At 41.5% G+C, this 27661-nt stretch overlaps 1 protein-coding gene and 1 non-coding gene across 2 annotated transcripts; one reads left to right on the top strand and one right to left on the bottom strand.

The window, feature by feature from the left end:
- Positions 1 to 7732: 7732 nt before the first annotated feature.
- On the bottom strand, positions 7733 to 7836 carry LOC112719178 (small nucleolar RNA R71). The gene has a single exon (XR_003161491.1). It is a non-coding gene; the product is annotated as a small nucleolar RNA R71 (small nucleolar RNA).
- A 16697-nt stretch (positions 7837 to 24533) lies between these two features.
- On the top strand, positions 24534 to 27364 carry LOC140175670 (uncharacterized). The gene is made up of 3 exons (XM_072204203.1): positions 24534 to 25432; positions 26161 to 26480; positions 26913 to 27364. Exons 1-3 carry the CDS (start codon positions 24534 to 24536, stop codon positions 27362 to 27364), a joined length of 1671 nt encoding a protein of 556 aa, XP_072060304.1.
- Positions 27365 to 27661: the final 297 nt, after the last annotated feature.

The raw sequence follows: 27661 nt of genomic DNA, 5'->3' as shown, positions 1-27661 counted from the left end.
TTGCAGTAGTTATTGCGAAGTTGTTTTATGTCATGGTTTCCAATTTTTGGTTATAGGGATTATTGAGTTGTGAAAGGTATTGATCACAATTCGTGCACCAAGTTTTTGGCGCTGTTGCCGGGGATTGTTGAGTTTGGACAACTGACGGTTCATCTTGTTGCTTAGATTAGGTATTTTTCAGAATCTTAAGAATGAATTCTAGAGTTTCATTATGATTTGTTGAAGTCTGGCTGGCTGTGAAGCCATGTCTAATTTTATTGGACCGAGGTTTCAACTTATCATCACAAGAGCTTGTTGATTTCTATCAATCTTGCTGTTGGAGCAATGATCTGCTAAGCTTGGCTGGCCATAGGCCATGTCTAGTGTTTTGGACCAAAGCTTTCTTTGAAAGCTTGGCTGGCTATGAAGCCATGTCTAATTCCTGGACGGAGTCTTAGACTAGCATTGTATGATTCCCGGAATTCTCATTAAGAATTTTGATATCTTTTTTCCACTTAATTTTCGAAAAAACCAAAAAAAATTTACAAAATCATAAAATCCAAAAATATTTCTTGTTTGAGTTTAGTGTTTCATTTTAAGTTTGGTGTCAATTGCATGTCTTTGTCTTCTTGCGTTCATTCATGTGTCTTAAGTGATCTTCAAGATGTTCTTGATGATTTCATTACTCTGATCTTTAGTTTCTCTGACTTGAGTGTTTGTGTTTCTCATATGCATTCTCATTTTGTTAGTGTCAGTAGTATACAAACTGCTAAGTTTGGTGTCTTGTATGCATTGTTATTTGATTGCATTTGATTATTCCTTATTATTAAAATTCCAAAATATTTTTAATTTGTGTCTTTTCAAGTCAATAATACAGAGGATTGAAAATTCAGAACATTCAGTAGAGGAATTGCACAGAAAAAGCTGGGCGTTCAAAACGCCCAGTGAGGAAGCAAACTGGCGTTTAATGCCCAGGTGCCTGGCTGGCGTTTAACGCCAAAGGGTAGTAGTTTGGGCGTTAAACGCAGAATGTGCACCATTCTGGGCGTTTAATGCCAGGATGGCACAAGAGGAAGATTTTGTTTTCAATCAATTTTTTTTAGTTTTAAAATCTTTTCAAATCAAATCTTTTTTATTTCTAATTTCAAATCTTTTCAAAAATCACTTTATTCTTTCTCACCTTGGTTTTGAAATCAATTAAAGTTTTTCAAATGTTTTCAAAATCTTTTACTTAATTTTGAAATTTCTTCCCTCTTCTCACATCCTTCTATTTATGGACTACACTATTCCTCAATGAACAATTCGAACTCCATTTCTTTGACAAGTTCAAATTTCTACCTCTGCCTTCTATTTTTCTTTTCCTCTGACACCTCAAGGATCTCTATACTGTGACGTAGAGGATTCCACATTTTCTTGTTCTCTTCTCTTTCTTATGAGCAGGACAAGGACAAAAGCATTCTTGTTGAGGCTGATCCTGAACTGAAAGGACCTTGAAGCGAAAGCTAAGGGAAGCTAAGGCACAATTCTCTGTAGAGACCTAACAGAAATCTTCAAGAAGAAGAACTCATGGCAGCCGAAAACAACAACAATGCCAACAATGCAAGGAAGGTGCTGGTGACTTTACTGCACCTACTCCCGACTTCTATGGGAGAAGCATCTCTATCCTGCCATTGGAGCAAACAACTTTGAGCTTAAGCCTCAATTAGTTTCTCTAATGCAACAGAATTGCAAGTTCCATGGACTTCCATTGGAAGATCCTCATCAGTTTTTAGCTGAATTCTTGCAAATCTGTGACACTGTCAAGACTAATGGGGTTGACCCTGAGGTCTACAGACTTATGCTATTCCTTTTGCTGTAAGAGACAGAGCTAGAATATGGTTGGACTCACAACCTAAAGAAAGCCTGAACTCTTGGGAAAAGCTAGTCAGTGCCTTCTTGGCAAAGTTCTTTCCACCTCAAAAATTGAGTAAGCTTAGAGTGGAAGTCCAAACCTTCAGACAGAAGGAAGGAGAATCCCTCTATGAAGCTTGGGAAAGATACAAACAATTAATCAGAAAGTGTCCCTCTGATATATGCTTTCTGAATGGAGCATCATAGGTATTTTCTATGATGGTCTGTCTGAACTGTCCAAGATGTCTTTGGATAGCTCTGCTGGAGGATCTCTTCATCTGAAGAAGACGCCTACAGAAGCTCAAGAACTAATTGAAATGGTTGCAAATAACAATTCATGTACACTTCTAAAAGGAATCCTGTGAACAATGGGACTAGTCAGAAGAAAGGAGTTCTTGAGATTGACACTCTGAATGCCATATTGGCTCAGAACAAAATATTGACTCAGCAAGTCAATATGATTTCTCAAAGTCTGTCTGGATTGCAAAATGCACCAAGCAGTACTAAGGAAGCTTCATCTGAAGAAGAAGCTTATGATCCTGAGAACCCTTCAATGGAAGAGGTGAATTACATGGGAGAACCCTATGGAAACACCTATAATCCTTCATGGAGAAATCATCCAAATCTCTCATGGAAGGATCAACAGAGACCTCAACAAGGTTTCAACAATAATAATGGTGGAAGAAACAGGTTTAGCAATGGCAAGCCTTTTCCATCATCTTCTCAGCAACAGACAGAGAGTTCTAAGCAGAACACCTCTGACTTAGCAACCATGGTCTCTGATCTAATCAAAACCACTCAAAGTTTCATGACTGAAACAAGATCCTCCATTAGAAACTTGGAGGCACAAGTGGGTCAGCTGAGCAAGAAAATTACTGAACTTCTTCCCTTAGTATTCTCCCAAGCAATACAGAAGAAAATCCAAAATGAGAGTGCAAGGCCATCAACATGGCCGAATTTGGAGAGGAGGGAGAGGCAGTGAACGCCACTGAGGAAGACCTCAATGGACGTCCACTGGCCTCCAATGAGTTCCCCAAAGAGGAACCATGGGAATCTGAGGCTCAAAATGAGACCATAGAGATTCCATTGGACTTACTTCTGCCATTCATGAGCTCTGATGAGTATTCTTCCTCTGAAGAGGATGAGTATGTCACTGAAGAGCAAGTTGCTAAATACCTTGGAGCAATCATGAAGCTAAATGACAAGTTATTTGGAAATAAGACTTGGGAAGATGAACCCCTTTGCTCACCAAAGAACTGGATGACTTGTCTAGGCAGAAATTACCTCAAAAGAGACAGGATCCTGGGAAGTTTTCAATACCTTGTACCATAGGCACCATGACCTTCAAGAAGGCCTTGTGTGACTTAGGGTCAAGTGTAAACCTCATGCCTCTCTCTGTAATGGAGAAGCTAGGGATCTTTGAGGTGCAAGCTGTAAAAATCTCACTAGAGATGGCAGACAACTCAAGAAAACAAGCTTATGGACTTGTGGAGGATGTTCTGGTAAAGGTTGAAGACCATTACATCACTGCTGATTTCATAGTCCTAGAGACTGGGAAGTGCATGGATGAATCCATCATCCTTGGCAGATCCTTCCTAGCCACAGCAAAGGGTGTGATTGATGTTGATAGAGGAGAGTTGATCATTCAAGTGAATGAAGAATCCTTGGTGTTTGAGGCTCAATGATATCCCTCTATCATCATGGAGAGGAAGCATGAAGAGCTTCTCTCAAAACAGAGCCAAACAGAGCCCCACAGTCAAACTCTAAGTTTGGTGTTGGGAGGCCTCAACCAACTTCTAACTTTGGTGTTGAACCCCCACATTCAAACTTTAAGTTTGGTGTTGGGAGGTTCCAACATTGCTCTGAGCATCTGTGAGGCTCCATGAGAGCCCTCTGTCAAGCTACTGACATTAAAGAAGCGCTTGTTGGGAAGCAATCAAATGTTATATTTTATCTATTTTCTTTTGTTATTTTATGTTTTCTGTAGGTTGATGATCATGAGAAGTGATGAGCGGATAATTTATACGCTTTTTGGCATTGTTTTCACATAGTTTTTAGTAAGTTTAAGCTACTTTTAGGGATGTTTTCATTAGTTTTTATGTTAAATTCACATTTCTGGACTTTACTATGAGTTTGTGTGTTTTTCTGTGATTTCAGGTAAATTCTGACTGAAATTGAGGGATTTGAGCAAAACTCTGAAGAAGGCTGACAAAAGGACTACTGATGCTGTTGGAATCTGACCTCCCTGCACTCGAAATGGATTTTCTGGAGCTACAGAACTCCAATTGGCGCGCTCTCAACGGCGTTGGAAAGTAGACATCCAGGGCTTTCCAGCAATATATAATAGTCCATACTTTATTCGAAGAATGATGACGTAACTTGGCGTTAAACGCCAAGTACACGCTGCTGTCTGGAGTTAAACGCCAGAAAAACGTCATGATCCGGAGTTAAACGCCCAAAACACGTCATAACTCAAAGTTTAACGCCAAGAAATGCCTCTACACGTGGATTAATCAAGCTCAGCCCAAGCACACACCAAGTGGGCCCCGGAAGTGGATTTATGCATCAATTACTTACTCATGTAAACCCTAGTAGCTAGTCTAGTATATATAGGACATTTATCTATTGTATTAGACATCCTGGATTGTATTTTGAATCCTGTGATCACGTTAGAGAGGGCTGGCCATTCGGCCATGCCTGAACTCTTTGCTTATGTATTTTCAACGGTGGAGTTTCTGCACACCATAGATTAAGGGTGTGGAGCTCTGCTGTACCTCAAGTATTAATGAAATTCTATCTTCTTTTATTCAAATCTCTCTTATTCTTATTCCAAGATATTCATTCGTACCCAAGAACATGATGAATGTTATGAGTCAGATTACCCTCATTATCATTCTCACTTATGAATGCGCGTGATTGACAACCATGTCCGTTCTACATGCAACAGAGCTTGAATGTGTATCTCTTAGATTCCCCAACAGAATCTTCGTGGTATAAGCTAGATAGATGGCGGCATTTATGAGGGTCCAGAAAGTCTCACCTTGTCTGTGGTATTCCGAGTAGGATCCTGGGAATCCGGAAAGTCCAACCTTATCTGTGGTGTTCCGAGTAGGATTCCGGTAATGAATGACCGTGACGTGCTTCAAACTTTAACCTGCTGGGCGTTAGTGACAGACGCAAAAGAGGGATTCTATTCCAGTAGGAGCGGGAACCAACCGGTGATTAGCCGTACTGTGACAGAGTGCGTTAGCATAGTTTTCACTGCGAGGATGGGATGTAGCCATCAGCCATGGGTGATGCCTCCAGACTGGTTAGCTGTGCGAGTGACAGCCGCACAGGATATTTTCCCGTGAGGAATGAAAGTAGCCACAGTTGATGGTGAACCCCTATACAAAGCTTGCCATGGAAAGGAGTAAGAAGGACTGAGTAGAAAGAGTAGGAGAACAGGCGTCCAAGAGCTCTACAGCATCTCCATCCGCTTATCTGAAATTCCCACCAATAAATCTGCATAAGTGTTCTATCCCTTTTATTATTTCTTCTTTTTATTATTAATTATTCGAAAACCCATAAACCATTTTTAATCTGCCTGACTGAGATTTGCAAGGTGACCATAGCTTGCTTCATACCAACAATCTCTGTGGATTCGACCCTTACTCACGTAAGGTTTATTACTTGGACGACCCAGTACACTTGCTGGTTAGTTGAACGGAGTTGTGTCCACTAGTGCCAATTTCTAAAATCCAATTACAAGAAAATAGGAATCACAATTTCGTCCACCAAGTTTTTGGCGCCGTTGCCGGGGATTGTTCGAGTATGGACAACTGACGGTTCATCTTGTTGCTCAGATTAGGTAATTTTCTTTTCAAAATCTTTTTCAAAAATTTTTCTTTTTATTTTTCGTTTTTCCAAACTATATTTTCGAAAAAATTAATAAAAATACAAAAAAATTAGAAAATCATAAAAATCAAAAATATTTTGTGTTTTTTGTTTGAGTCTTGTGTTAATTTTTAAGTTTGGTGTCAATTGCATGCTTTAAAAATTTTTCTTGCATTTTTTTTCGAAAATCTCATGCATTCATAGTGTTCTTCATGATCTTCAAGTTGTTCTTGACAAGTCTTCTTGTTTGATCTTGATGATTTCTTGTTTTGTGTCTTTCCTTGTTTTTCTTGTGCACTTTTGCATTCATATTTTCCATGCATTAAAGATTTCTAAGTTTGGTGTCTTGCATGTTTTCTTTGCATCAAAAATTTTTCAAAATATGTTCTTGATGTTCATCATGATCTTCAAAGTGTTCTTGGTGTTCATCTTGACATTCATAGCATTCTTGCATGCATCTTGTGTCTTGATCCAAAATTTTCATGTTTTGGGTCATTTTTGTGTTTTTCTTTAAATTTTTAAAAATCAAAAATACCTTTTCCTTATTTCCCTCCAAAATTTCGAAATTTTGGGTTGACTTGGTCAAAAATTTTTAAAATTAATTGTTTCTTACAAGTCAAGTCAAAATTTCAATTTTAAAAATCTTATCTTTTCAAAATCTTTTTCAAAAATCATATCTTTTTCATTTTTTTTATATAATTTTCGAAAATTTCAAAATTAATTTTCAAAATATTTTCAAAAATCTTTTTCTTATCTTTATATCAAATTTTCGAAAATTAACTAACAAGTAATGTGATTGGTTCAAAAATTTGAAGTTTGTTACTTTCTTGTTAAGAAAGGTTCAATCTTTAAGTTCTAGAATCTTATCTTGAAGTTTCTTGTTAGTTAAGTAATTTTAAAAATTAATTTTTTTTTTTCAAAATATCTTTTTCTTAAAAATCTTTTTATCTTTTATCTTATCTTTTTCAAAAATTTTATCTTTTTCAAAATTTGATTTCAAAATATCTTATCTAACTTCTTATCTTCTTATCTTTTTCAAATTTTGATTTCAAATCTTTTTCAATCAACTAACTAACTTCTTGTTTGTTTCTTATCTTTTTCAAAACCACCTAACTACTTTTCCCTCTCTAATTTTCGAAAATTCCCCCTCTCTTTTTCAAAAATTCTTTTTAATTGTTTTAAATTTTAATTTTAAACTTATTTTATTTTTAATTTTCGAAATTCACTAACCCCTTTTTAAAAATTATTTTCGAATTCTTCTCTCTCTTCTCTTATCTTCTTCTACTTAATTATTTAATTACTAACACTTCTCTTCACCTCTCTTCATCTAAATCCGAATTCTTCTTCATCCCTCTTCATTCTTCTACCTCTTTCTTCTTCTTCTAACATAAGGGAATCTCTATACTGTGACATAGAGGATTCCTTTTTCTTTTCTTGTTTTCTTCTCTTTCTTATGAGCAGGAACAAGGATAAAGGCACTCTTGTTGAAGCTGATCCAGAACCTGAAAGGACTCTGAAGAGAAAATTAAGAGAAGCTAAATTACAACAATCCAGAAACAACCTTTCAGGAATTTTCGAACAAGAGAAGGAGATAGCCGAAAATAATAATAATAATGCAAGGAGAATGCTTGGTGACTTCACAAAGCCAACATCCAAGTTTGATGGAAGAAGCATCTCCATTCCTGCCATTGGAGCCAATAACTTTGAGCTTAAGCCTCACCTAGTTGCATTAATGCAACAAAACTGCAAGTTTTATGGACTTCCATCTGAAGATCCTTATCAGTTTTTAACTGAGTTCTTGCAGATCTGTGAGACTGTAAAAACGAATGGAGTTGATCCTGAAGTCTACAGACTCATGCTTTTCCCTTTTGCTGTAAGAGACAGAGCTAGAATATGGTTGGATTCACAACCTAAGGATAGCCTGGACTCCTGGGATAAGCTGGTCACTGCCTTCTTGGATAAATTCTTTCCTCCTCAAAAGCTGAGCAAGCTGAGAGTGGATGTTTAAACCTTCAAACAAAAAGATGGTGAATCCCTCTATGAAGCCTGGGAAAGATATAAGCAGTTGACCAAAAGATGTCCATCTGACATGTTTTCAGAATGGACCATGTTAGATATATTCTATTATGGCCTCTCTGAATTTTCAAAAATGTCATTGGATCATTCTGCAGGTGGATCTATTCACCTGAAGAAAACGCCTGAAGAGGCTCAAGAACTCATTGACATGGTTGCAAACAACCAGTTCATGTATACTTCTGAGAGGAATTCCGTGAACAATGGGGTACCTCAGAAGAAAGGAGTTCTTGAAATTGATGCTCTGAATGCCATATTGGCTCAGAACAAAATGTTGACTCAACAGGTCAACATTATCTCTCAAAATCTGAATGGATTGCAACATGCATCCAACAGTACTAGAGAGGCAGCTTCTGAAGAAGCTTATGATCCTGAGAACCCTGCCATGGCAGAGGTTAATTATCTGGGTGAACCATATGGAAATACCTATAACCCATCATGGAGAAATCATCCAAATTTCTCCTGGAAGGATCAACAAAAGCCTCAACAAGGCTTCAACAATGGTGGACGCAATAGGCTGAATAATAGTAAGCCATATCCATCATCTTCTCAGCAACAGACAGAGAATGCTGAACAAAACAATTCTAATTTAGCTAATATAGTCTCTGATCTGTCAAAGGCCACTTTCAGTTTCATGAATGAAACCAGATCTTCCATTAGAAATTTGGAGGCACAAGTAGGCCAGCTGAGTAAGAAAGTTATTGAAACTCCTCCCAGTATTCTCCCAAGTAATACAGAAGAGAACCCAAAAGGAGAGTGCAAGGCCATTGATTTAATCAAAGTGGCCGAATGCACAAAGGAGGAGGAGGACGAAAATCCCAGTGAGGAAGACCTCCTGGGACGTCCTTCAAGCAAAAAGGAGTTTCCTATTAAGGATCCAGAGGAATCTGAGGCTCACCTAGAGACCATAGAGATTCCATTAAATCTCCTTCTGCCATTCATGAGCTCTGAAGATTATTCATCCTCTGAAGAGGATGAAGATGTGACTGGAGAGCAAGTTGCTCAATACTTAGGAGCTATCATGAAGCTGAATGCCAAGTTATTTAGTAATGAGACTTGGGAAAGTGAACCTCCCTTGCTCATTAGTGACTTAGATACTTGGATTCAGGAAACTCTGCCTCAAAAGAAACAAGATCCTGGCAAGTTCTTAATACCTTGCACCATTGGCACCATGAGCTTTGAAAAAGCTCTATGTGACCTTGGGTCAGGAATAAATCTGATGCCACTCTCTGTGATGGAGATGCTAGGGATCATTGAGGTACAACCTGCCTTGTTCTCATTACAATTGGCAGATAAGTCCATAAGACAAGCTTATGGAACAGTAGAGGACGTGCTAGTAAAAGTTGAAAACTTTTACATCCCTGCTGATTTCATAATCCTAGATACTAGGAAGGAAGATGATGAATGCATCATCCTAGGAAGACCTTTCCTAGCCACAGCAGAAGCTGTGATAGATGTCAACAGAGGAGAGTTAGTCCTTCAATTGAATGGGGAATACCTTGTGTTTCAAGCACATGGCCATCCCTCTGTGACAAAAGAGAGTAAGCATGAAGAGCTTCTCTCAGTTCAAGGTCAAGAAGAGCCCACACAGTCAAATTCTAAGTTTGGTGTTATGAGGCCACAACCAAACTCTAAGTTTGGTGTTCAAACTCCATGTCCAAACTCTAAGTTTGGTGTGGAGACAACACACTAAATTGACCTGATCATCTTGTGGCTCCATGAGAGCCACTGTCAAGCTATTGACATTAAAGAAGCGCTTGTTGGGAGGCAACCCAATTTTATTTATCTAATTTTATTTTGTTTTGTTTCTTTGTTATTTTTATGTTTAATTAGGTACATGATCATGAGGAGTCACGAAAAAAATCAAAAAATTAAAAACAGAGTCAAAAACAGAAGAAAAAAAATTTTTCACCCTGGAGGACGCACGGGCTGGCGTTCAACGCCCAGAAGATGCATCTGGCTGGTGTTCAACGCCAGAACAGAGCATCTTTCTGGCGCTGAACGCCCAAAACAAGCAACATCTTGGCGTTTAACGCCAGGATGCGCACACAGAGGACAATCTGGCGCTGGACGCCAGAAACAAGCTTGAAACTGGCGTTCAACGCCAGAAACAAGCATTACATGGGCGTTTAACGCCCAGAACATGCACCAATGGGCGTTTGAACGCCAGAATGGTGCATGAAGGCAATTTACACGCCTATAGGGTGAAGGAATGGTATTTCTTTTCACCTCAGGACCTGTGGACCCCACAGGATCCCCACCTCAGGATCTGTGGACCCCACAGGATCCCCACCTACCTTTTCTTTTAATCCTATTCACACTCTCCTAATCCAAATCTCATTTTCAATGTCACCCTTCCCAAAAACCTTCACCAATCACATCAATTCCTCTTCCCAATTACACCATGCACCATTCACATCAACCTCCTTTTCCCCATAAATCCCACCTACCTCCATTACATTCAAATTTAATTTCCCACCCTTTCCCACCTAAAATGGCCGAAACCTAACCCTCCCCCCTCCCTATAAATACCTTTCCTTTCTTCTTCATTTTCACACAACACAACCTCTTCTTCTCTCATATAGTCGAACCCCCTTCTCTACTTCTCCCCAAACATTCCCCTCTTCTTCTTCTTCTACTCTTCTTTTCTTTCTTGCTCGAGGGCGAGCAAATTTTAAGTTTGGTGTGGTAAAAAGCCTAAGCTTTTTATTTTTCATTCACCATCAATGGCACCCAAGACCGGAGTTTCCTCAAGAAAAGGAAAAGGGAAGGCAAAAGCTTCCACTTCCGAGTCATGGGAAAAGGAGAGATTCATCTCCAAGAGCCACCAAGACCACTTCTATGATGTTGTGGCAAAGAAGAAGGTGATCCCCGAGGTCCCTTTCAAGCTCAAAAAGAATGAGTATCCGGAAATCCGACATGAGATCCAAAGAAGAGGGTGGGAAGTCATAACCAACCCCATGCAACAAGTCGGAATATTGATGGTTCAAGAGTTCTATGCTAATGCATGGATCACTAGGAACCATGATCAAAGTATGAACCCGAATCCAAAGAACTATATCACAATGGTTCGGGGGAAATACTTAGATTTCAGTCCGGAAAATGTGAGATTGGCGTTTCATCTACCCATGATGCAAGGTGATGAACGCCCCTACACAAGAAGGGTCAACTTTAATCAAAGGTTGGACCAAGTCCTAATGGACATTTGTGTGGAAGGCGCCCAATGGAGAGTAGACTCCAAAGGCAAACCAGTCCAACTAAGAAGACTGGACCTCAAGCCTGTAGCTAGAGGATGGTTGGAGTTCATCCAAAGATCCATCATCCCTACAAGCAACCGATCTGAAGTTACTGTGGATCGGGCCATCATGATTCATAGCATCATGATTGGAGAGGAAGTGGAAGTTCATGAAGTCATATCCAATGAACTCTACAAAATAGCCGACAAGCCTTCATACATGGCACGGCTAGCCTTCCCCCACCTCATATGCCATCTATGTTATTCAGCCGGAGTTATCATAGATGGAGATGTCTCCATTGAAGAAGACAAGCCATCACCAAGAAGAGGATGGAGCAAACAAGGGAAGTTCCTCACGGCCCCCAAGGAGAACATGAGGAAGTTCATCAACAAATGCCTCATGGAATGCACTTTCCTCCTAACAACTATTGGGAGCAACTCAGTACCTCCTTAGAAGACTTGAGCCATAATGTGGAACAACTAAGGATGGAACACCATGAACACGCCCTCACTCTCCAAGAAATAAGAGAAGATCAAAGAGCTATGAGGGAGGAGCAACAAAGGCAAGGAAGGGACCTAGAAGAGTTGAAGAACATCATTGGTCCTTCAAGAAGAAGACGCCACTAGAGGTGGATTCATTCCTTGTTCTTTATTTTCTTTCTGTTTTCGGTTTTTAAGTGTTATGTTTATCTATGTTTTTGTGTCTCTACTTCATGATCATTAGTGTGTAACCATGCCTTAAAGCTATGAATAAAATCCATTAGTCTTTCACCTCTCTTAAAAGAAAAATGTTTTAATTCAAAAGAACAAGAAGTACATAATTTTCGAAATTATTAGTGAATTTAATTTAATTATATTGATGTCGTGGCAATAATTTTTGTTTTCTGAATGAATGAATGAACAGTGCATATGTCTTTTGATCTTGTTGTTTATGAGTGTTAAAATTGTTGGTTCTTGAAAGAATGATGAACAAAGAGAAATGTTATTGATGATCTGAAAAACATCATGAAATTGATTCTTGAAGCAAGAAAAAGCAGCAAAAAAAAAAAGTGGCGAAAATTTTAGCAAAAGATCCAAGGCTTTGAGCATTAATGGATAGGAGGGCCCAAGGAAATTAAAAATCCAGGCCTAAGCGGCTAAATCAAGCTGTCCCTAACCATGTGCTTGTGTCATGAAGGTCCAAGTGAAAAGCTTGAGACTGAATGATTAAAGTCGTGATCCAAAGCTAAAGAGTGTGCTTAAGAGCTCTGGACACCACTAACTGGGGACTTTAGCAAAGCTGAGTCACAATCTGAAAAGGTTCACCCAGTTATGTGTCTGTGGCATTTGTGTATCCGGTGGTAATACTGGAAGACAAAGTGCTTAGGGCCACAGCCAAGACTCATAAAGTAGCTGTGTTCAAGAATCAACATGCCTAACTAGGAAAGTCAATAACACTATCTGAAATTCTAAGTTCCTAGAGAAGCCAATCACTCTGAACTACAAAGGAAAAAGTGAGATGCCAAAACTGTTCAGAAGCAAAAAGCTACAAGTCCCGCTCATCTAATTAAATTAATATTCATTGATATTTTGGACTTTATAGTATATTCTCTTCTTTTTATCCTATTTGATTTTCAGTTGCTTGGGGACAAGCAACAATTTAAGTTTGGTGTTGTGATGAGCGGATAATTTATACGCTTTTTGGCATTGTTTTCACATGGTTTTTAGTAAGTTTAAGCTACTTTTAGGGATGTTTTCATTAGTTTTTATGTTAAATTCACATTTCTGGATTTTACTATGAGTTTGTGTGTTTTTCTGTGATTTCAGGTAAATTCTGACTGAAATTGAGGGATTTGAGCAAAACTCTGAAGAAGGCTGACAAAAGGACTACTGATGCTGTTGGAATCTGACCTCCCTGCACTCAAAATGGATTTTCTGGAGCTACAGAACTCCAATTGGCGCGCTCTCAACGGCGTTGGAAAGTAGACATCCAGGGCTTTCCAGCAATATATAATAGTCCATACTTTATTCGAAGAATGACGACGTAACTTGGCGTTAAACGCCAAGTACACGCTGCTGTCTGGAGTTAAACGCCAGAAAAACGTCATGATCCGGAGTTAAACGCCCAAAACACGTCATAACTCAAAGTTTAACGCCAAGAAATGCCTCTACACGTGGATTAATCAAGCTCAGCCCAAGCACACACCAAGTGGGCCCCGGAAGTGGATTTATGCATCAATTACTTACTCATGTAAACCCTAGTAGCTAGTCTAGTATATATAGGACATTTATCTATTGTATTAGACATCCTGGATTGTATTTTGAATCCTGTGATCACGTTAGAGAGGGCTGGCCATTCGGCCATGCCTGAACTCTTTGCTTATGTATTTTCAACGGTGGAGTTTCTGCACACCATAGATTAAGGGTGTGGAGCTCTGCTGTACCTCAAGTATTAATGAAATTCTATCTTCTTTTATTCAAATCTCTCTTATTCTTATTCCAAGATATTCATTCGTACCCAAGAACATGATGAATGTTATGAGTCAGATTACCCTCATTATCATTCTCACTTATGAATGCGCGTGATTGACAACCATGTCCGTTCTACATGCAACAGAGCTTGAATGTGTATCTCTTAGATTCCCCAACAGAATCTTCGTGGTATAAGCTAGATAGATGGCGGCATTTATGAGGGTCCGGAAAGTCTCACCTTGTCTGTGGTATTCCGAGTAGGATCCTGGGAATCCGGAAAGTCCAACCTTGTCTGTGGTGTTCCGAGTAGGATTCCGGTAATGAATGACCGTAACGTGCTTCAAACTTTAACCTGCTGGGCGTTAGTGACAGACGCAAAAGAGGGATTCTATTCCAGTAGGAGCGGGAACCAACCGGTGATTAGCCATACTGTGACAGAGTGCGTTAGCATAGTTTTCACTGCGAGGATGGGATGTAGCCATCAGCCATGGGTGATGCCTCCAGACTGGTTAGCTGTGCGAGTGACAGCCGCACAGGATATTTCCCCGTGAGGAATGAAAGTAGCCACAGTTGATGGTGAACCCCTATACAAAGCTTGCCATGGAAAGGAGTAAGAAGGACTGAGTAGAAGGAGTAGGAGAACAGGCGTCCAAGAGCTCTACAGCATCTCCATCCGCTTATCTGAAATTCCCACCAATAAATCTGCATAAGTGTTCTATCCCTTTTATTATTTCTTCTTTTTATTATTAATTATTCGAAAACCCATAAACCATTTTTAATCTGCCTAACTGAGATTTGCAAGGTGACCATAGCTTGCTTCATACCAACAATCTCTGTGGATTCGACCCTTACTCACGTAAGGTTTATTACTTGGACGACCCAGTACACTTGCTGGTTAGTTGAACGGAGTTGTATCCACTAGTGCCAATTTCTAAAATCCAATTACAAGAAAATAGGAATCACAATTTCGTCCACCAAGAAGCCACAAAATCAATTAAAAAAGTAAAAACAGAAAGAAAAACAGAAAGAAAAATAGCACACCCTGGAGGAAGAACATGCTGGCATTTAAACGCCAGTAAGGCTAGCAGTTGGGCGTTTAACGCCCAGTCTGGCACCATTCTGGGCGTTTAACGCCAGAAAGGGGCACTAGACTGGCGTTAAACGCCAGAGAAGGGCAAGAACTTGGCGTTAAACGCCAGAAATGGGCACCAGCCCGGCGTTTAACGCCAGAATTGGCACAGGGAGCAATTTTGCTCGCCACTTGGTGCAGGGATGACTTTTCCTTGACACCTAAGGATCTGTGGACCCCACAGGATCCCCACCTACCTTACCACTCTCTCTCTTCTTCACCCATTCACCAATCACCTCAACACCTCTTCCCCAAAAACCCTTCCCCTATCAAATCCCATCTTTCTCTTCACCACTCACATCCATCCTTCATAAAACCCCACCTACCTCACCATTCAAATTCAAACTACTTTCCCACCCAAACACTCCCATACATGACCGAACCATCACCCTCCTCCACTCCTATATAAACACATCTTCACTCCTTCATTTTCACACAACATAAACACTCTTTCTCCTCCTTTGACCGAACCACAAAGCCTCCCCCATCTCCTTCATTTCTTCTTCTTCTACTCTCTTCTTTCTTCTTTTGCTCGAGGACGAGCAAATCTTTTAAGTTTGGTGTGGTAAAAGCATCGCTTTTTGTTTTTTCATAACCATTTATGGCATCCAAGGCCGGAGAAACCTCTAGAAAGAGGAAAGGGAAGGCAAAAGCTTCCACCTCCGAGTCATGGGAGATGGAGAGATTCATCTCAAGGGTGCATCAAGACCACTTCTATGAAGTTGTGGCCTTGAAGAAGGTGATCCCCGAGGTCCCGTTTAAACTCAAAAAGAGTGAATATCCGGAGATCCAACATGAGATCCGAAGGAGAGGTTGGGAAGTTCTTACCAACCCCATTCAACAAGTCGGAATCTTAATGGTTCAAGAGTTCTATGCCAATGCATGGATCACCAAGAACCATGATCAAAGTGTGAACCCGGACCCAAAGAATTGGCTTACTATGGTTCGGGGGAAATACTTGGATTTTAGTCCGGAAAGTGTAAGGTTGGCATTCAACTTGCCCATGATGCAAGGAGATGAACACCCTTACACTAGAAGGGTCAACTTTGATCAAAGGTTGGACCAAGTCCTCACAGTCATTTGTGAAGAGGGCGCCCAATGGAAGAGAGATTCAAGAGGAAAGCCGGTTCAATTGAGAAGGCATGACCTCAAACCCGTGGCTAGGGGATGGTTGGAGTTTATCCAACGCTCAATCATTCCCACTAGCAACCGGTCCGAAGTTACAATAGACCGGGCTATCATGATTCATAGCATCATGATTGGAGAAGAAATAGAAGTTCATGAGGTTATATCCCAAGAACTTTATAAGGTGGCGGACAAGTCCTCTACCTTGGCAAGGTTAGCCTTTCCTCATCTCATTTGTCACCTCTGTTATTCAGTTGGAGTTGACAAAGAGGGAGACATCCCCATTGATGAGGACAAGCCCATCACTAAGAAAAGGATGGAGCACACAAGAGACCCCACTCATCATGAGATCCCTGAGATTCCTCAAGGGATGCACTTTCCTCTACAAAACTATTGGGAGCAACTAAACACCTCCCTAGGAGAATTGAGTTCCAACATGGGACAACTATGGGTGGAGCACCAAGAACATTCCATTCTCCTCCATGAAATTAGAGAAGATCAAAGAATCATGAGAGAGGAGCAACAAAGACAAGGAAGAGACATTAAGGAGCTCAAGCACTCCATAGGATCTTCAAGAGGAAGAACAAACCGCCATCACTAAGGTGGACCCGTTCTTTAATTTCCTTGTTCTTTATTTTTCTGTTTTTCGAATTTTAGTGCTTATGTTTATCTATGTTTGTGTCTTGTGATCATTAGTATCTTAGTCTCTATGCCTTAAAGTTATGAATGTCCTATGAATCCATCACCTCTCTTGAATGAAAAATATTTTTAATTGAAAAAGAAAAGAATTGCATGAATTTTGAATTTTATAACAGTTTAATTATTTTGATGTGGTGGCATTACTTTTGTCTTCTGAATGAATGCTTAAACAGTGCATATGTCTTTTGAATTTGTGGTTCATGAATGTTGGCTCTTGAAAGAATGATGAAAAAGGAGACATGTTACTGAGGATCTAAAAAATCATAAAAATGATTCTTGAAGCAGAAAAAAAGCAGTGAATACAAAAAAAAAATATTCGAAAAAAAAGAGAAAAAGAAAAAGAAAGAGAAAAAGAAAGAAAAAGAAAGAAAAAGAAAGAAATAAAGTTGTGATCCAAGGCAAAAAGAGTGTGCTTAAGAACCCTGGACACCTCTAATTGGGGACTCTAGCAAAGCTGAGTCACAATCTGAAAAGGTTCACCCAATTATGTGTCTGTGGCATGTATGTATCCGGTGGTAATACTGGAAGACAGAGTGCTTTGGGCCACGGCCAAGACTCAATAAGTAGCTGTGTTCAAGAATCATCATACTTAACTAGGAGAATCAATGACACTATCTGGATTCTGAGTTCCTAAAGAAGCCAATCATTCTGAATTTCAAAGGATAGAGTGAGATGCCAAAACTGTTCAGAGGCAAAAAGCTAAAAGCCCCGCTCATCTAATTAATACTGATCTTCATAGATGTTTTTGGAATTCATTGCATATTCTCTTCTTTTTATCTTATTTGATTTTCAGTTGCTTGGGGACAAGCAACAATTTAAGTTTGGTGTTGTGATGAGCGGATAATTTGTACGCTTTTTGGCATTGTTTTTAGTATGTTTTTAGTATGATCTAGTTAGTTTTTAGTATATTTTTATTAGTTTTTAGTTAAAATTCACTTTTCTGGACTTTACTATGAGTTTGTGTGTTTTTCTGTGATTTCAGATATTTTCTGGCTGAAATTGAGGGACCTGAGCAAAAATCTGATTCAGAGACTAAAAAGGACTGCAGATGCTGTTGGATTCTGACCTCCCTGCACTCGAAGTGGAGTTTCTGGAGCTACAGAAGCTCAATTGGTGCGCTCTCAACGGCGTTGGAAAGTAGACATCCTGGGCTTTCCAGCAATATATGATAGTCTATACTTTTCCCAAGATTTGATGGCCCAAACTGGCGTTCAAAGTCACCCTCAGAATTCCCAGCGTTAAACGCCGGAACTGGCACAAGGATGGGAGTTAAACGCCCAAACTGGCACCAAAGCTGGCGTTTAACTCCAAGAAGAGTCTCTACACGAAAATGCTTCAATGCTCAGCCCAAGCACACACCAAGTGGGCCCGGAAGTGGATTTTTATGTCATTTACTCATCTTTGTAAACCCTAGGCTACTAGTTCTCTATAAGTAAGACATTTTACTATTGTATTTTCATCTTTTGATCACTTTAGATCTTAGATCAGATCTTGGTTCTTCTGGTTCCCTCTCTGGGGCCGAAGCCAATGATCACACTATCACTTATGTATTTTCAACGGTGGAGTTTCTACACACCATAGATTAAGGTGTGGAGCTCTGCTGTACCTCGAGTATTAATGCAATTACTATTGTTCTTCTATTCAATTCCGCTTGTTCTTGTTCCAAGATATTCATTCGTACCCAAGAACATGATGAATGTGATGATTATGTGACGCTCATCATCATTCTCACTTATGAACAAGTGACTGACAACCACTTCTGTTCTACAAGCAAACAAGGCTCTAATGTTTATCTCTTGGATTCTTTAACCGGAATCTTCGTGGTATAAGCTAGAACTGATGGCGGCATTCAAGAGAATCCGGAAGGTCTAAACCTTGTCTGTGGTATTCTGAGTAGGATTCAATGATTGAATGACTGTGACGAGCTTCAAACTCGCGATTGTGGGGCGTTAGTGACAGACGCAAAAGAATCACTGGATTCTATTCCGACATGATCGAGAACCGACAGCTGGATAGCCGTGCCGTGACAGGGTGCGTTGAACATTTCCACTGAGAGGATGGGAGGTAGCCACTGACAACGGTGAAACCCTTGCATACAGCTTGCCATGGAAAGGAGTAAGAAGGATTGGATGAAGACAGTAGGAAAGCAGAGAGACGGAAGGGACCAAGCATCTTCATACGCTTATCTGAAATTCCCACCAATGAATTGCATAAGTATCTCTATCTTTATCTTTATGTTTCATTCGTATATCACCCATACCCATTTGAGTTTGCCTGACTAAGATTTACAAGGTGACCATAGCTTGCTTCATACCAACAATCTCTGTGGGATCGACCCTTACTCGCGTAAGGTTTATTACTTGGACGACCCAGTACACTTGCTGGTTAGTTGTGCGAAGTTGTAGTGATCACAATTTCGTCCACCAACGAGCAAATCTTTTAAGTTTGGTGTGGTAAAAGCATTGCTTTTTGTTTTTCCATAACCATTTATGGCATCCAAGGCCGGAGAAACCTCTAGAAAGAGGAAAGGGAAGGCAAAAGCTTTCACCTCCAAGTCATGGGAGATGGAGAGATTCATCTCAAGGGTGCATCAAGACCACTTCTATGAAGTTGTGGCCTTGAAGAAGGTGATCCCCGAGGTCCCTTTCAAACTCAAAAAGAGTGAATATCCGGAGATCCGACATGAGATCCGAAGAAGAGGTTGGGAAGTTCTTACCAACCCCATTCAACAAGTCGGAATCTTAATGGTTCAAGAATTCTATGCCAATGCATGGATCACCAAGAACCATGATCAAAGTGTGAACCCGGACCCGAAGAATTGGCTTACTATGGTTCGGGGGAAATACTTGAATTTTAGTCTGGAAAATGTAAGGTTGGCATTCAACTTGCCCATGATGCAAGGAGATGAACATCCTTACACTAGAAGGGTCAACTTTGATCAAAGGTTGAACCAAGTCCTCACAGTCATTTGTGAAGAGGGTGCCCAATGGAAGAGAGATTCAAGAGGGAAGCCGGTTCAACTGAAAAGGCATGACCTCAAGCCTGTGGCTAGGATTGGTTGGAGTTTATCCAATGCTCAATCATTCCCACTAGCAACCGATCCGAAGTTACTATAGACCGGGCTATCATGATTCATAGCATCATGATTGGAGAAGAAATAGAAGTTCACGAGGTTATATCCCAAGAACTTTATAAGGTGGCGGACAAGTCCTCTACCTTGGCAAGGTTAGCCTTTCCTCATCTCATTTGTCACCTCTGTTATTCAGTTGGAGTTGACATAGAGGAAGATATCCCCATTGATGAGGACAAGCCCATTACTAAGAAAAGGATGGAGCAAACAAGAGACCCCTCTCATCATCAAATCCCTGAGATGCCTCAAGGGATGCACTTTCCTCCACAAAACTATTGGGAGCAACTAAACACCTCCCTAGGAGAATTGAGTTTCAACATGGGACAACTAAGGGTGGAGCACCAAGAACATTCCATCCTCCTCCATGAAATTAGAGAAGATCAAAGAATCATGAGAGAGGAGCAACAAAGACAAGGAAGAGACATTGAGGAGCTCAAGCACTCCATAGGATCTTCAAGAGGAAGAATAAGCCGCCATCACTAAGGTGGACCCGTTCTTTAATTTCCTTGTTTTTTATTTTTCTGTTTTTCGAAAATTATGCTTATGTTTATCTATGTTTGTGTCTTGTGATCATTAGTGTCTATGCCTTAAAGTTATGAATGTCCTATGAATCCATCACCTTTCTTGAATGAAAAATGTTCTTAATTGAAAAAGAAAAGAATTGCATGAATTTTGAATTTTATAACAGTTTAATTATTTTGATGTGGTGGCAATATTTTTTGTTTTCTGAATGTATGCTTAAACAGTGCATATGTCTTTTGAATTTGTGGTTCATGAATGTTGGCTCTTGAAAGAATGATGAAAAAGGAGACATGTTACTGAGGATCTGAAAAATCATAAAAATGATTCTTGAAGCAAGAAAAAGCAGTGAATATAAAAAAAAAGAGAGAGAAGAAACGAAAAAAAGGGAGAAAGAGAAAAAGAAAGAAAAAGAAAGAAATAAAAGTGTGATCCAAGGCAAAAAGAGTGTGCTTAAGAACCCTGGACACCTCTAATTGGGGACTCTAGCAAAGCTATGTCACAATCTGAAAAGGTTCACCCAATTATGTGTCTGTGGCATGTATGTATCCGGTGGTAATACTGGAAGACAGAGTGCTTTGGGCCACGGCCAAGACTCAATAAGTAGCTGTGTTCAAGAATCATCATACTTAACTAGGAGAATCAATGACACTATCTGGATTCTGAGTTCCTAAAGAAGCCAATCATTCTAAATTTTAAAGGATAGAGTGAGATGCCAAAACTATTTAGAGGCAAAAAGCTAAAAGCCCCGCTCATCTAATTAATACTGATCTTCATAGATGTTTTTGGAATTCATTGTATATTCTCTTCTTTTTATCTTATTTGATTTTCAGTTGCTTGGGGACAAGCAACAATTTAAGTTTGGTGTTGTGATGAGCGGATAATTTGTACGCTTTTTGGCATTGTTTTTAGTATGTTTTTAGTATGTTCTAGTTAGTTTTTAGTATATTTTTATTAGTTTTTAGTTAAAATTCACTTTTCTGGACTTTACTATGAGTTTGTGTATTTTTCTGTGATTTCAGGTATTTTCTGGCTGAAATTGAGGGACCTGAGCAAAAATCTGATTCAGAGACTAAAAAGGACTGCAGATGCTGTTGGATTCTGACCTCCCTGCACTCGAAGTGGATTTTCTGGAGCTACAGAAGCCCAATTGGCGCGCTTTCAACGGCGTTGGAAAGTAGACATCTTGGGCTTTCCAGAAATATATGATAGTTCATACTTTGCCCAAGATTTGATGGCCCAAACCGGCGTTCAAAGTCACCATCAGAATTCCCAGCGTTAAACGCCGGAACTGGCACAAGGATGGGAGTTAAACGCCCAAACTGGCACCAAAGCTGGCGTCTAACTCCAAGAAGAGTCTCTACACGAAAATGCTTCAACGCTCAGCCCAAGCACACACCAAGTGGACCCGGAAGTCAATTTTTATGTCATTTACTCATCATTTGTAAACCCTAGGCTACTAGTTCTCTATATATAGGACCTTTTGCTATTGTATTCTCATCTTGGTAGCTATCTTCATTCTTATGCTATCTTAGATCATTGGGAGGTTGGCCTCACGGCCATGCCTAGACCTTGTTCTTATGTATTTTCAACGGTGGAGTTTCTACACACCATAGATTAAGGTGTGGAGCTCTGCTGTACCTCGAGTATTAATGCAATTACTATTGTTCTTCTATTCAATTTCGCTTGTTCTTGTTCTAAGATATCACTTGTTCTTCAACTTGATGAATGTGATGATCCGTGACACTCATCATCATTCTCACCTATGAACGCGTGCCTGACAACCACCTCCGTTCTACCTTAGATTGGGTGGATATCTCTTGGATTCTTTAACCGGAATCTTCGTGGTATAAGCTAGAACTGATGGCGGCATTCAAGAGAATCCGGAAGGTCTAAACCTTGTCTGTGGTATTCTGAGTAGGATTCAATGATTGAATGACTGTGACGAGCTTCAAACTCCTGAAGGCTGGGCGTTGTGACAGATGCAAAAGAATCACTGGATTCTATTCCGACCTGATTGAGAACCGACAGATGAATAGCCGTGCCGTGACAGGGTGCGTTGAACATTTTCACTGAGAGGATGGGAGGTAGCCACTGACAACGGTGAAACCCTTGCATACAGCTTGCCATGGAAAGGAGTAAGAAGGATTGGATGAAGACAGTAGGAAAGCAGAGAGACGGAAGGGACCAAGCATCTTCATACGCTTATCTGAAATTCCTACCAATGAATTACATAAGTATCTCTATCTTTATCTTTATGTTTTATTCATCATTCATAACCATTTGAGTTTGCCTGACTAAGATTTACAAGGTGACCATAGCTTGCTTCATACCAACAATCTCTGTGGGATCGACCCTTACTCGCGTAAGGTTTATTACTTGGACGACCCAGTACACTTGCTGGTTAGTTGTGCGAAGTTGTGTTTATGTCATGGTATTGAACACCAAGTTTTTGGGTTCATCACCGGGGATTATTTGAGTTGTGAAAAGTATTGATCACAATTTTGTGCACCATAGCCACTGACAATGGTGACACCCTACATACAGCTTGCCATGGATGGAACTTTACAAACAATTGAGTTGAATATTACATTGCAGAAATTCAGAGGACAAAGCATCTCCAAAACTCCAACATATTCTCCATTAATAAAGTAACAATTCCTTATTCCAAATACTTTTACTTCTTACAATTAAATCTAAATAACCTTATTGGCATCCTGACTAAGATTAATAAAATAAATATAGCTTGCTTCAAACCAATAATCTCCGTGGATCGACCCTTACTCGCGTAAGGTATTACTTAGACGACCCAGTGCACTTGCTGGTTAGTTGTACGGATTGCAAATTCGTGCACCACCTATGCCTAACAAACGGCCTACTAAACGAAGACTTTAGGAAACACCTTACAACCAAACCCGTGTGGACCATGCAGGAAATTCAAAGCGTCGCCAAAGAATACATCAACGATGAAGAAGTCAGCCAGGTAGTAGCAGCTAATAAACGGCAGCCTCCTAGCCCGTCAACCCGACAGGCCCCCCTAACCGACAGGTACAAAGAAGCTCCCGGAGATAGCAGCCTAAACAAACCACCCAAGCACCCACGAGTAGGGAGATTCATGAACTACACGCCACTCACGGCGCCCATAGTAGAAGTCTACCAACAAATTGCAGACAAGGGGATCCTGTCAAGGCCTAGACCACTAAAAGAGAGGACAGGGGGCAACAAAAACCTTTACTGTGATTATCACAAGGGATACGAGCACAAGACCCAAGACTGCTTTGATCTTAAAGATGCCTTGGAACAGGCCATCAGAGAAGGAGAACTAAATGATTGAGGAGTCGAGGAGGAGGGAAAGGGAACGCTCTGAGGAAGAACGGAGCCGAGCTGTCAAGCCAAGATAAGAACCCCCAGGAGATACCGGCAACCCTTCAACATTCGTAGTTAACGTCGTGGTCAGACGAGACAGCCCCCCCAAATCCAAGTCGGTAGTAAGAAAGGACACCCGGGTACTCTCCATCTCGACGGATACCCCTGCCACCGGCAAAGGGTACCCTACAATCTCCTTTGGTCCAGAAGATAAATGGTTCAACGACCTTCCTGAAAACCCCCCCATGGTGGTTACAGCAATGATCGGCACCGGACTAGTTAGGCGCATCCTCGTTGACACAGGAACTGACTCTAACATCCTATTCAGAAACGTGTTCGACGCCATGGGACTCAAGGAATCCGACCTCAAGAACCATCAACATGGAGTCATGGGACTAGGGGACAACTACATCAGGCCTGACGGGACGATTTCCCTCCCAATCAGCCTTGGAACTGGTGACACTAGAAAATCAGTTATGGCAAATTTCGTAGTCCTTAGAGACTCCACTGTCTATAACATCATCCTAGGAAGGAAAACCATTAATGAGTTCTCAGCTGTAATATGCACCAAGTTCCTGACGATGAAGTTCATAACGGACAAGGGAACGGTCGGTTCCATAAGAGGAGACCTAGAAATGGCGGTCGCCTGCTACAGCGCCAGCCTCTCCTTAAGAAAAGAATCCAAAAAGGCAGCTGGCGTGTTCCTAGCAGATCTAGACGTCAGAATGGAGGAAAAACCAAAGCCCGAACCAGAAGGGGACATGGAAAAATTCCAAATAGGGAAGATGACGGACCAATTTACCTTCATCAACAGAAACCTACCCCACGAACTCAAAGGCCCCCTCATGGAAATTGTTAGGGCAAACAGCGACCTGCATGGACCCCATCTGACATACCGGGATTAGATCCTGGAGTCATGTCCCACCGGCTAGCCATCAAACCGACGTCAAGCCGGTAGCTCAACGGCGAAGAAAGATGTCACAAGAAAGAGCTGAAGAAGTCGCCAGGCAAACAGCAGGGTTGTTAGAAGCAGGGTTCATCAAAGAACTCGAATACTCAACATGGCTATCCAACGTTGTCCTAGTCAAGAAGGCCAGCGGGAAATGGAGAATGTGCATAGATTACTCCGACCTGAACAAGGCATGCTCGAAAGACACCTTTCCCTCCCCAACATTGACACCCTAGTGGACTCGGCAGCGGCATATCGTTTCCTCAGTTTCATGGATGCCTACTTCGGCTACAATCAGATCCCGATGCACCAACCCGGTGAAGACAAGACAGCCTTCATAACGCCAGGAGGCACCTATTGCTACAAGGTAATGCCTTTCGGGTTGAAAAATGCAGGGGCCACCTACCAAAGACTGATGAGCAGAGTCTTCCATGATCTTATCGGCAAGACGGTAGAGGTATATGTCGATGACATCTTGGTAAAAACAGCAGAGCCGAGCAAATTGATAAGCGATCTCCAGGCCGTCTTCGAGGCATTGAGAAAATTTAAAATGAGGCTCAATCCGCTTAAATGCGCATTCGCCATGGAAGCTAGGAAATTCCTAGGGTTTATGATAACACAAAGAGGGGTAGAAGCCAACCCGGACAAATGCGAAGCCGTCCTCAAAATGACAAGCCCTGGGAGTATCAAGGATGTACAACGGCTCACCGGGAAGCTCACGGCCCTGTCCCGGTTCCTCGGAGCCTCGGCTGAGAAAGCCATCCCATTCTTCAACTTAATAAAGAAAGGAATCACCTTTAAGTGGACCCGGGAGTGTGAAGAGGCATTTAACCACTTCAAAAAGATACTCTCGGAACCTCCCATACTCAGCAAGCCCAAAGACGGCGAGCCCTTATACCTGTACTTGGCCGTAACCACACAAGCAATGGCAGCAGTCCTAGTCAGGGAAGAGGACAAAACGCAATGTCCGATATACTTCATCAGCAAGTTGCTCCAAGGGGCAGAAACAAGGTACACCAAATTGGAAAAGCTAGCCTACGCCCTACTAATTTCGTCAATGAGACTAAAATAATACTTCCAAGGGCATACAATCATCCTGAGAACCGACCAAGCAATTCGACAGGTCCTCCAAAAACCCGACCTGGCGGGAAGAATGATGGCATGGGCACTGGAGCTATCCCAATTCGATCTGAAATATGAACCAAGGCAAACGAACAAAGCCCAAGCCATGGCAGACTTCCTCGTAGAGGTCACAGGAGAAACCCCCGACCTGTCGAACACACGGTGGAAACTCCATGTCTACGGAGCATCCAACCAAACGTTCGGAGGAGCCGGAATTATTCTCGAAAACCCAGCAGGAGTGGCTTTCGAATAATCCATCAAGTTCAAATTCCCAGTTTCAAACAATCAGGCTGAATATGAAGCCTTGATAAGGGGACTAATACTAGCTAAAGAAGTCGGGGCATCAAGGGTGGAAGTTAGCAGTGATTCTCAAGTCGTCACCTCCCAAGTAAACGGCAGCTACCAAGCCAGGGATGTGCTGCTACAAAAGTACTTAGAAAAAGTGAAAATGTTGTGCCAAAGCTTCGAAGAAGTCACAATCCAACACGTTCCCAGAGAGAGAAATGCCTGGGCCGACCTCCTCTCCAATCTCGCAAGCACCAAACCCGGGACGGGGAACAAATCCTTAATCCAAGGATCAGCCACGGAACCCGCAATTATCATGTGTGCAAATGAAGTGCCAAGCCCCCCTCATGGATAGACCCAATCTCCCGATATCTGGAGCACGCAGAAACACCCCCCGACGAAAAGGAAGCACAAGCCGTCAAGAGGGAAGCTCCTAAGTACACAATCATACAAGGACAGCTGTACAAGCGAGGGCTCCACCAACCCCTACTCAAGTGTCTTCGCCCCGACCAAAGGGACTACGTCCTAAGGGAAGTACATGAAGGGTCTTGCGGCCACCACATCGAGGGAAGATCCCTAGCAAGGAAAATCATCCGGGCAGGATACTATTGGCCCACAATGATGTCGGACGCCCAGGAATTCGTGAGAAAATGTAAAAAGTGCCAGAAAATGCCAGCTTCTACAAGGCACCTCCCGAGGAGCTCAGCCTCATGATGGCCCCCCGACCTTTCGCCCAATGGGGAGTCGACCTCCTGGGGGCCATTCCCATCAGGACCCAGACAAGTGAAGTACCTAATAGTGGCCATGGACTATTACACCAAATGGGTGGAAGCGGAACCGCTAGCCAGCATAACCACAGCAAATTGCCAAAAATTCATGTGGAAGCAAGTGGTCACAAGGTTTGGGATCCCGAAAGCCGTTGTATCAGACAACGGAACACAATTCAGTGACAAAAAGTTCAGAGGGTTCCTAGAAGGACTAAGTATCAAGCAGAAGTTCTCGACAGTAGAACACCCTAAGACAAATGGACATGTCGAAGCGGCCAATAAGGTCATCCTAAAAGGGCATAAAAAGTGACTTGAAGGGAAGAAGGGCTCATGGGCAGATGAGCTCGCCTCAGTCCTATGGTCATACAGAACCACCCCCCAATCATCTATTGGCGAAACCCCCTACCGACTCACCTACGGGGTCGGCGCAGTCATCCCAGTCGAAATCGGGGAGCCAAGCCCGAGGTTACTCCTCGGAAGAGGAGATGAAGCAATCGAAAAAGACCTAGCCGACGAAACAAGGGAGATGGCCCACCTAACAGAAGCAGCAATAAAACAAAGAATAGACCTTAGGTACAACAGCAAAGTAGTGAAGAGGAATTTAGCAGAAGGCGACCTAGTCTTACAGCGTAACGATATAGGGCCACCAACCCCAAGAGAAGGCAAACTGGCCGCAAACTGGGAAGGACCTTACAGAGTAAGAGAAGTCCTTGGCAGAGGGAGTTACAAGCTTGAAAAGTTGGACGGAAACGAGGTACCGAGAACATAGAACATGGCAAATCTCAGGAGATTCTACTCGTAGTAAGGGGCGATTACACGACCTCAACCCCCATTATGTTCTACTTTACTCCCTTTTTATGTCTTGTGTGAGTCATACCTACTATCTTGTTTCATCTAATTATGCATTATTATTATTTGCTCAGTTAACAACGATAAGTGTACCTTTTTGCAAATCTCAAGCCAAAATAAAGGACACAACGAAAAAAGCAAACGGTCGACCCGACGAAAACCCGGGACTGATCACCCCGGGAACCATAAGGGACCAAACGAGAACAAATCGGCTCAA

Source organism: Arachis hypogaea, chromosome 10 (genome assembly GCF_003086295.3).
Source record: "Arachis hypogaea cultivar Tifrunner chromosome 10, arahy.Tifrunner.gnm2.J5K5, whole genome shotgun sequence".
In the NCBI taxonomy this organism is placed as follows: domain Eukaryota; kingdom Viridiplantae; phylum Streptophyta; class Magnoliopsida; order Fabales; family Fabaceae; genus Arachis; species Arachis hypogaea.
This window is presented reverse-complemented; position numbering and strand designations above follow the sequence as displayed.